Here is an 11719-nt window from a genome sequence, read left to right on the forward strand (position 1 = left end):
TTAGATCCTGGCCCTCAGTGTGGTGATGCAGGCCCTAGGGCTCCGGGTGCTTCTACGGTCCAGCAGGTGCAAGCGACTCTCGGCCGTCAGGCAGTAGGTGGTCCCGGGGCTTAGATCTGAGATCAGGAGCTGTTTGACACAGCCCTCCATTTCAAATGTTTCCTTCACAAGGATTAGTCAGAGAATAGGCTTAGACAGAAGACTTCTGAATCACTTGGCAGCACTCATCAAGTAAAAAGCTTGAAGGATTCTGTGAACCTCAACTATTTCAGTAGTTTATAACTATTCTGTGACCATTTTGTCTCAAGTCTTAAGCTCCCTTTATACCTGATGTTAATATGCAACCTTTGTCCTGATCATGTCCACATTCTGATCGTGCCCACATTTTTAGACAGGTATAGACGATTAAAAGACATTGTGATCAGATCTTTCTGACCACCTCTGGAGGAAGTTATTTGTATCTGGATATCTTAAGAGTGTAAATAGATCTGGATGGTCAAACTATTTAAATCATCATTATACCGCCCTGTAAAATAATTGACAGGTGGCACCACTGACTTGTGAATTCATATTACTTTTGGAATAATATCTGTGAAATAATTTGCATACACAGAGGGACAATGACATCTGGTTACAATGCAGACAGTGGACAGATAAGAGACACCTTTAAATTACCAAGTGTAGACGCAACAAACCTTGATAAGAAAGTGATTGGATCATCTCAATCAGATCCCCAAAAACACGTTAGCGCAAGGTATAAACTGGGCGTTTGAGTTAAAGTTGGAAAATTCCATTGTTAATTAAGGACAATTTACTAATTATAAATAATATAAGCTAGTTACCTCATCAACATCACTCTGCATGAGGTGTATAGTAAATGACATTCTTTGCAGCCTCCTCACACTGATCCAGCTGCCATTAGGTCTCCTGTGGGGAGAGCGTGGAGGCTTGAGCCGGACCACAATGCCTTTCTCCGTCACATGAAGTTTCATAGTCGGTGGGCTGACAGAGGCTGCAAGATACAGAGGCCAAACCACGCTGTCTAGTAACAACAGCTCTGAAATTGTAAATCCTTGTTTGCATAAAACACTTCTGATTACCCATTTACCATTGATAGTAATGAGAAGCACTTACTCTCCCACTTGGGGTTGAATCTGGCGGATAGGACCCATGGTGATTGGGTCCCTGAGTGGGCTGCATGGACCCTGGCGTAGTACCATTCTCTGGGGTCGGATGTCTCCTTGCTCAGGTCACAGAGCAGCCGGCTGATGCCATGGCACTCCTTTGCATTGGTCCACTGCTTCTCCCCATATCTGAGGTGGGGAGAAATTAAAGGAATAATCTGAGCCTGTATTCATAAAGCGTCTCAGAGTAGCAACCCCCCCGGTCCATATAATCTTATTAGTTATGATCCATAAAACAAAACGTATCCTAGATCAGCACCCCTACTCTGACACGCTTTACGAATACAGGCCCAGAAATATAAACAAAGTAGGATAGGTGCATGTCTCTTCTTGATACATGTACATTTTTTCACCTGTGTTTAACTTGTTGTAAAATGTACAGTTTTTATAAGAAAATATACTGAAAAGTATTTCTAATTTGTTTGAACAGAAAATTAAACAACTCCTGAATTGCAATCACCACATGCCTAGCTCATTGTCCTACATGATTTTGAGCTATAGGATGATATAGTAAACATATGTGTTCATATAGTAGCCTGTGTCAGATTCACAAAGCTTTAACTCAAACAGTTTTGATACTCACACTTTCCACTGGACAAAGTATTGTTGGTCGTTGGTGGAGTTGGCATGTTGTTTCCAATGCAAGACATTTCTGTAGTCTAGGGAGTGGAATTTCACCTCCTGTGGGGCGAAGACATCTAGAGGATATTCTTTGCCTGAAATGGAGACCAGTATCATAAAGCAAGACATTTTCTCCTAACTGGAAGAGAGATACACATTGCAGGCATTCGATATTATAACCATGCACATGCATCATGTTGAATATTAAGACGGGACTTACTCTCTGAGCAGCGACTGAGGGAGCTGTAGCACAGCAGTAGAGTGGGGATCAGGAGGGATGCCATGTTAGCTGTAGCGCGGTATTATGACATAGATCTGGTTCAGCTCTGTGCCCTTTTTAACCAACCATAGTTCCCTTTTTTAAACTTGTTTGTGACATTTTCCATGTAATATAGATGATATGAAGGTATTATGACAGAGATCTGGCTCAACTCAGTGCCATTTTTAACTATACCTCTCATGGAAGTTAAAAGAGGGAACAAAGGTTTGTGACGACACGGCACATATGGTAATATAGATAAACAAGCAGAAAATTGTAAAGGCAACAAACGTACATTTACTTTGTAGATAATATTTTGGTTTAACACTTGTGAAGATGGATAGAGAAAAAACACTTTGTGCCAATATCAAATGTGCAATATTAACATCTGTACCTGCTACTGGACTATAAATATATATATACACATACACACACACACACACACACAACTGCACTGTCAGATAATAAATTAATTGAATTATGCAAATGGTGGCATAAAGGTATATGTGAAGTTAGTTATGATATTTATTAGGACCAATGTGTGTGGGCAAATCACACCTTTGCACGAAAACAAGATAATATTATGCTGCCATGAATACTAACATGTGCTAGTGTAGAGGTGTAAAGCAGTGTCATGGGTTCAGGTGTGTGGGTGGATGTTGGCTTGAGGTGTGTGTGGGGTATTGTATGAATAGGCATCTGGAACACAGGGTCTGGAACAGATAAAAAGCTGACCTTTACCATACTTCCTCAATTCAAACTTACTTCAACTTTGTAGTAATGGCCATTTATGGCAATTTGTTCATACCCGTGACAAAGCATAAATGAATAAACCCCAATGACCTTAAGAGTCAAATTAGGCTTTGCAGTTGATCAAAACGTACTACCTATTGCATTTAGAAAGTGCATTATCGTAAGCAATACAAATGATCCTACGTAGAATATCGTATGATTCACTTTATATAAATAAAAGTACAGTATATTCTATGCCATTTTGTTCTATACTAAACAAAAATATAAACGCAACATGCAACAATTTCAAAGATTTTACTGAGTTACATGTTCATAGAAGGAAATCCGTCAATTTAAATAAATTCATTAGGCCCTAATCTATGGATTTCACATGACTGGTAATACAGATATGGATCTGTTGGTCACAGATTGCTTAAAAAGAAAGGTAAGGGGGTGGATCAGAAAACCAGTCAGTATCTGGTGTGACCACCATTTGCCTCATGCAGCGCAACACTTTGAGTTGATCAGGCTGTTGATAGTGGCCTGTCGAATGTTGTCCCACTCCTCTTCAATGGCTATACGAAGTTGCTGCATTTTTGCAGGGAACTGGAACACGCTGTCGTACACGTCGATCCAGAGCATTCCAAACAGGCTCAATGGGTGACATGTCTGGTGAGTATGCAGGCCATGGAAGAACTAGGACATTTTCAGCTTCCAGGAATTGTATACAGATCCTTGTGACATGGGGCTGTGTATTATCATGTTGAAACATTAGGTGATGGTGGTGGATGAATGGCACGACAACGTGCCTCAGGATCTCATCACGGTATTTCTGTGCATTCAAACTGCCATCGATAAAATGCAATTGTGTTTGTTGTCCGTAGCGTATAACTGCCCATACCATAACCCCACCGACCACCATGTTGACATCAGAAAACTGCTCGCCCACACAAAGCCATACATGTTGTCTGCAATCTGCCCGGTACAGTTGAAACCGGGATTCATCCGTGAAGAGTGCACTTCTCCAGAGTGCCTGAGGCCATCGAAGGTGAGCATTTGCCCACTGAAGTCGGTTACGACGCCAAACTGAAGTCAGGTCAAGACCCTGGTGAGGACAACGAGCATGCAGATGAGCTTCCCTGAGACGGTTTCGGACAGTTTGTGTAAAAAGTATTTGGTTGTGCAAACCCAGCTTCATCAGCTGTCCGGGAGGTTGGTCTCAGACGATCCCGCAGGTGAAGAAGTCGGATGTGGAGGTCCTGGGCTGGCGTGGTTACACATGATCTGAGGTTGTCAGGCCGGTTGGACATAGTGCCAAATTCTATAAAACGACGGCGGCTTATGGTAGAGAAATGGGCATTCAATTCTATAGCAAGAGCTTGGTGGACATTCCTGCAGTCAGCATGCCAATTGCATGCCCCCTCAAACTTGAGACAGTGGCATTGTGTTGTGTGACAAAACTACACATTTTAGAGTGACCTTTAATTGTGTCCAGTACAAGGTGCACCTGTGTAATGATCATGCTATTTAATCAGCTTCTTGATAAGCCACACCTGTCAGATGGATGGATTATGTTGGCAAAGGAGAAATGCTCACTAACAGGGATGTAAACACATTTGTGCACAACATATGGAACATTTCTGGGATATTTTATTTTAGCTCAAGAAACCAACACTTTACATATTACGTTTATATTTTTGTTCAGTATATTTTATGAATATCCTTGTGTGAAAACAACAGTAATTTAGAAGTTTTCTCAAGAAGAAGCAAATCATGTGCAGGCATACAAAAGAGTTAAGAAGAGTGTTTTTGTTAAAGTATCCTGACAACCTTTGACGTGGTTGCCTTGGAGCCATTTTGGGGCATCCCCAGCTGTTCTATCCCATCACTGTTTCACGGCGGCCCTCCTTTCTCCTCCTATTGATTTACACCTGCTCCCCGTGAGAGCCAGGTTTTTGTAATGGCCCTGAGGCTCCCACTTCACATACATTCTCAGAGCTAGAACAATGGGAATATCTGATTTACTTTTCACTGGTAGTAATTAAAAGCAGAGGAATTGTCTCCTCTTACTGGAAACTAGTCTAGGGGCCTCTTCCTGATGCACAGTCTGCCCATGCCATTTAGAGGAACGAGCGGGTAGTGATTACTTAAAATGTCAACCGAAGGCAAACAGACATCCGGCGTTTCTTCCTTATTTAGTAGTAGTAGTACCTTTGTGAGGTAGCATTTCAATAACAGCAGTTGAGCTCTTTCCTGTTTCCTGCTCCACTATTCATTCAATACTATTTGTTTGGCTTTGCTGAAATATCTCCTTCCCTTCCTCTATGGTAGAATTTCATTGACATTAAATAGAATTTCATTGACATGAAAATGTCCTTCAGACATCCCTGCAAGCATAACAATGTTTACTCTTTCAAATCTGTATTTAATATCATAGTAATTATATATACATACATATACACACACACACACACACACACACACACACAGTATATACAGTGGGGAGAACAAGTATTTGATAACCTGCGAAATCGGCAGTGTTTCCTACTTACAAAGCATGTAGAGGTCTGTCATTTTTTATCATAGGTACACTTCAACTGTGAGAGACGGAATCTAAAACAAAAATCCAGAAAATCACATTGTATGATTTTTAAGTAATTAATTTGCATTTTATTGCATGACATAAGTATTTGATCACCTACCAACCAGTAAGAATTCCAGCTCTCACAGACCTGTTAGTTTTTCTTTAAGAAGCCCTCCTGTTCTCCACTCATTACCTGTATTAACTGCACCTGTTTGAACTCGTTACCTGTATCAAAGACACCTGTCCACACACTCAATCAAACAGACTCCAACCTCTCCACAATGGCCAAGACCAGAGAGCTGTGTAAGGACATCAGGGATATAATTGTAGACCTGCACAAGGCTGGGATGGGCTACAGGACAATAGGCAAGCAGCTTGGTGAGAAGGCAACAACTGTTGGCGCAATTATTAGAAAATGGAAGAAGTTCAAGATGACGGTCAATCACCCATGGTCTGGGGCTCCATGCAAGATCTCAACTCGTGGGGCATCAATGATCATGAGGAAGGTGAGGGATCAGCCCAGAACTACACGGCAGGACCTGGTCAATGACCTGAAGAGAGCTGGGACCACAGTCTCAAAGAAAACCATTAGTAACACACTACGCCGTCATGGATTAAAATCGCAAGGTCCCCCTGCTCAAGCCAGCGCATGTCCAGGCCTGCCTGAAGTTTGCCAATGACCATCTGGATGATCCAGAGGAGGAATGGGAGAAGGTCATGTGGTCTGATGAGACAAAAATAGAGCTTTTTGGTCTAAACTCCACTCGCCGTGTTTGGAGGAAGAAGAAGGATGAGTACAACCCCAAGAACACCATCCCAACCGTGAAGCATGGAGGTGGAAACATCATTCTTTGGGGATGCTTTTCTGCAAAGGGGACAGAACGACTGCACCGTATTCAGGGGAGGATGGATGGGGCCATGTATCGCGAGATCTTGGCCAACAACCTCCTTCCCTCAGTAAGAGCATTGAAGATGGGTCGTGGCTGGGTCTTCCAGCATGACAACGACCCGAAACACACAGCCAGGGCAACTAAGGAGTGGCTCCGTAAGAAGCATCTCAAGGTCCTAGAGTGGCCTAGCCAGTCTCCAGACCTGAACCCAATAGAAAATCTTTGGAGGGAGCTGAAAGTCCGTATTGCCCAGCGACAGCCCCGAAACCTGAAGGATCTGGAGAAGGTCTGTATGGAGGAGTGGGCCAAAATCCCTGCTGCAGTGTGTGCAAACCTGGTCAAGAACTACAGGAAACGTATGATCTCTGTAATTGCAAACAAAGGTTTCTGTACCAAATATTAAGTTATGCTTTTCTGATGTATCAAATACTTATGTCATGCAATAAAATGCAATTTAATTACTTAATCATACACTACAGTTGAAGTGTACCTATGATAAAAATGACAGACCTCTACATGCTTTGTAAGTAGGAAAACCTGCGAAATCGGCAATGTATCAAATACTTGTTCTCCCCACTGTATATAGTATACAGTGCATTCAGAAACTATTCAGACCCCTTCAATTTTCTCCACATTTTGTTACGGTACAGCCTTTTTCTAAAATGGATTCAATTATTTTTCCCCCTCATCAATCTACACACAATACCCTATAATGATTGTGTTGAGGCACAGATCTGGGGAAGGGTACAAAAAAAATTCTGTAGCATTGAAGATCCACAAGAACACAATGGCCTCCATCATTCTTAAATGGAAGAAGTTTGGAACCACCAAAGACTCTTCCTAGAGCAGGCCGCCCGGCCAAACTGAGTAATTGGGGAAGAAGGGCCTTGGTCAGGGAGGTGACCAAGAACCCGATGGTCACTCTGACAGAGCTTCAGAGTTCCTCTGTGGAGACAGGAGAACCTTCCAAAAGGACAACCATCTCTGCAGCACTCCCCCAATCAGGCCTTTATGGTAGAGTGGCCAGACGGAAGCCTCTCCTCAGTAAAAGGCACATGACAGCCCGCTTGGAGTTTGCCAAAAGGCACCTAAAGTACTATCAGGCCATGAGAAACAAGACTCTCTGGTCTGATGAAACCCAGATTGAACTCTTTGGCCTGAATGCCAAGCGTCACGTCTGGAGGAAACCTGGCACCATCCCTACGGTGAAGCATGGTGGTGGCAGCATCATGCTGTGGGGATGTTTTTCAGCGGCAGGGACTGGGAGACTAGTCAGGATCGAAGGAAAGATGAAGGGAGCAAAGTACAGAGAGATCCTTGATGAAAACCTGCTCCAGAGCACTCAGGACCTCAGACTGGGGAGAAGGTTCACCTTCCAACAGGACAACGACCCTAAGCACACAGCCAAGACAACGCAGGAATGGATTAGGGACAAGTCTTTGAATGCCAGAGCCCAAACTTGAACCCTATCGAACATCTCTGTTGAGACCTGAAAATAGCTGTGCAGCGATGCTCCCCATCCAACCTGACAGAGCTTGGGAGGATCTGCAGAGAAGGGAGAAACTCCCCAAATACAGGTGTTCCAAGCTTGTAGCGTCATACCCAAGAAGTCTCGAGGCTTAATCGCTGCAAAAGGTGCTTCAACAAAGAACTGAGTACTTATGCAAATGTGTTACTTAATTTATTTATTTTTTATCAAATTGCAAAAATGTCTAAAAACTTGCTTTTCCTTTGTCATTATGGGGTATTGCGTGTAGATTGATGGGGGGAACTATTTAATTTTAGAGAAAGGCTGTAATGTAACAAAATGTGTGAAAAAAATCAAGGGGTCTGAATACTTTCCGAATGCATTTGTAACAGTATAACTTTATGGTGTCCCCTCGCCCCGACCTCGGGCGCAAACCAGGGACCCTCTGCACACAACAACAGTCACCCACGAAGCATCGTTACCCATCGCTCCACAAAAGCCGCGGCCCTTGCAGAGCAAGGGGAACCACTACTTCAAGTCTCAGAGCAAGCGACGTCACAGACTGAAACGCTGCTAGCGCGCACCACCGCTACCTAGCTAGCCATTTCACATCGGTTACACACTGTATATTTATTATTGTTAACTCAGAAAAAAAAGAAACATCCTCTCACTGTCAACTGCATTTATTTTCAGCAAATATGCGTAAATATTTGTATGAACATAAGAGTCAACAACTGAGACATAAACTGAACAAGTTCCACAGACATGTGACTAACAGAAATGGAATAAATGTGTCCCTGAACAAAGGGGGGGGGGTCAAAATCAAAAGTAACAGTCAGTATCTGGTGTGGCCACCAGATGCATTAAGTACTGCAGGATTACACCAGATTTGCCAGTTCCAGCTATGAGATGTTACCTCACTCTTCCACCAAGGCACCTGGACATTTCTGGGGGTGGGAATGGTCCTAGCCCTCACCCTCCGATCCAACAGATCCCAGACGTGCTCAATGGGATTGAGATCCAGGCTCTTCGCTGGCCATGGCAGAACACTGACATTCCTGTCTTCCGGGAAATCACGCATAGAACGAGCAGTATGGCTGGTGGCATGCTGGAGGGTCATGTCAGGATGAGCCTGCAGGAAGGGTACCACATAAGGGAGGAGGATGCCTTCCATGTAACGCACAGCGTTGAGATTGCCTGCAATGACAACAAGCTCAGTCCGATGATGCTGTGACACACCGCCCCAGACCATGACGGACCCTCCACCTTCAAATCGATCCCGATCCAGAGTACAGGCCTCGGTGTAATGCTCATTCCTTCAACGATGAATGCGAATCCGACCATCACCCCTGGTGAGACATAACCGCGGCTCGTCAGTGAAGAGCACTTTTTGCCAGTCCTGTCTGGTCCAGCGACGGTAGGTTTGTGCCCATAGGCGACGTTGTTGCCGGTGATGTCTGGTGAGTACCTGCCTTACAACAGGCCTACAACAAGCCCTCAGTCCAGCCTCGCTCAGCCTATTGCGGACAGTCTGAGCACTGATGGAGGGATTGTGCGTTCCTGGTGTAGCTCGGGCAGTTGTTGTTGCCATCCTGTACCTGTCCCGCAGGTGTGATGTTCAGATGTACCAATCCTGTGCAGGTGTTGTTACACGCGGTCTGCCACGTCGAGGACGATCAGCTGTCCATCCTGTCTCACTTTAGCGCCGTCTTAGGCGTGTCACAGTACGAACTAGAGGTCGACCGATTACGATTTTTCAACGGCGATACCGATTATTGGAGGGCCAAAAAAGCAGATACAGATTAATCGGCCGATTATTTTTTACATTTATTTATTTGTAATAATGACAATTACAACAATACCGAATGAACACTTATTTTAAGTTAAATATAATACATCAATAAAATCAATTTAGCCTCAAATAAATAATGAAACCTGTTCAATTTGGTTTAAATAATGCAAAAACAAAGTGTTGGAGAAGAAAGTAAAAGTGCAATATGTGCCATGTAAAAAAGCTAACGTTTAAGTTCCTTGCTCAGAACATGAGAACATATGAAAGCTGGTGGTTCCTTTTAACATGAGTCTTCAATATTCCCAGGTAAGAAGTTTTAGGTTGTAGTTATTATAGGACTATTTCTCTCTATACCATTTGTATTTCATATACCTTTGACTATTGGATGTTCTTATAGGCATTATAGTATTGCCAGTGTAACAGTATAGCTTCCGTCCCTCTCCTCGCCCCTACCTGGGCTCGAACCAGGGACACGTCGACAACACCCACCCTCGAAGCATCGTTACCTATTGCTCCACAAAAGTCGTGGCCCTTGCAGAGCAAGGGGAACAACTACTTCAAGGTCTCAGAGCGAGTGACGTCATCGATTGAAACGCTATTAGCGCGCACCCCGCTAACTAGCTAGCCTTTTCACATCGGTTACACCAGCCTAATCTCGGGAGTTGATAGGCTTGAAGTCATAAACAGCTCAATGCTTGAAGCACAGCGAAGAGCTGCTGACAAATGCACAAAAGTGATGTTTGAATGAATGCTTACGAGCCTTCTGCTGCCTACCAAAAATCATCACCCGTTTGGCGAAGTAGGCTGTGATCCAATGATAAATTAACAGGCACCGCATCGATTATATGCAACGCAGGACAAGCTAGATAAACTAGTAATATCATCAACCATGTGTAGTTAACTAGTGATTACGTTAAGATTGATTGTTTTTTATAAGATAAGTTTAATGCTAGCTAGCAACTTACCTTGGCTTCTTGCTGCACTCGCGTAACAGGTAGTCAGCCTGCCACGCAGTCTCCTCGTGGAGTGCAATGTAATCGGCCACAATCGGTGTCCAAAAATGCAGATTACCGATTGTTATGAAAACTTGAAATCGCCCCTAATTAAAATCGGCCATTCCGATTAATCGGTCGACCTCTAGTACGGACATTGCAATTTAATGCCCTGGCCACATCTGCAGTCCTCATGCCTCCTTGCAGCATGCCTAAGGCACGTTCACGCAAGTGAGCAGGGACCCTGGGCATCTTTCTTTTGGTGTTTTTCAGAGTTAGTAGAAAGGCCACTTTAGTGTCCTAAGTTTTCATAACTGTGACCTTAATTGCCTACAGTCTGTAAGTTGTTAGTGTCTTAACGACCGTTCCACAGGTGCATGTTCATGAATTGTTTATGGTTCATTGAACAAGCATGGGAAACAGTGTTTAAACCCTTTACAATGAAGATCTGTGAAGTTATTTGGATTTTTACGAATTATCTTTGAAAGACAGGGTCCTGAAAAAGGGACGTTTCTTTTTTTGCTGAGTTTATTTATTGTATATTGGGAAATGATAAGGGAAAAGAAAAGTATATTTTAAATACAATAGAATGAGTTTACAAAATAGAAACAGCCTTATCATTTATAAAAAAGATAATTGCAGCTATATGAAAAATACAATATACAGATGTGCACAATAAAAACCAAAATTATTAGGTATGAGGTAACCTAAAGGCCGCAGATGGCAATATTGAGTTAATCTTACCGTCCAAACGCAGCTGGCAATATACTTGTATACGCTGTGGACAGGTTCGTACCTAAAACATTCTCCATTCAGGCTGCAAAGGCTTCGATTTCCTCCTTAAATTTACTGGTGAGAAGGCGGATAAAAACAGGCAAACTATGCATGCTTTCCTCATGAAACACACATTTTCACCACCATGATAGGTGCTAAATGTTAGTCCCGGATGTTGCGTATCATGTTCAGCCAATCAGGTTGCAGCAGTCTGTTGTTTACCCCAGGCTGAACGCGGGGTGCAACATCAGGAAGTAGCATTCCTAGGCATTTGCCACTCGAGCATGGAGGTGGAAAATGGTGTTTCATGAAGAAAGTATGCATATTGTCCACGTTTTCTTCCGCCTTCTCGCCGTTAAATGGGATACAACTGTAGAGGGAAAGGGAGATATCTAGTCAAATTGTACAACTGAATGCATTCAT

The 11719-nt window shown here is 43.2% G+C and overlaps 1 protein-coding gene across 1 annotated transcript; it reads right to left on the bottom strand.

The window, feature by feature from the left end:
* Positions 1 to 2089, bottom strand: il22ra2 (interleukin 22 receptor, alpha 2). Its single transcript, XM_038974634.1, has 5 exons — positions 2026 to 2089; positions 1768 to 1900; positions 1135 to 1313; positions 843 to 1012; positions 1 to 162 (listed from the first exon to the last, which is right to left on the bottom strand). The coding sequence occupies exons 1-5, from the start codon at positions 2087 to 2089 to the stop codon at positions 1 to 3; spliced, it is 708 nt and encodes a 235-aa protein (XP_038830562.1).
* Between the last annotated feature and the right edge of the window lie 9630 nt (positions 2090 to 11719).

Source organism: Salvelinus namaycush, chromosome 35, assembly GCF_016432855.1.
Source record: "Salvelinus namaycush isolate Seneca chromosome 35, SaNama_1.0, whole genome shotgun sequence".
NCBI classification, from domain to species: Eukaryota; Metazoa; Chordata; class Actinopteri; order Salmoniformes; family Salmonidae; genus Salvelinus; species Salvelinus namaycush.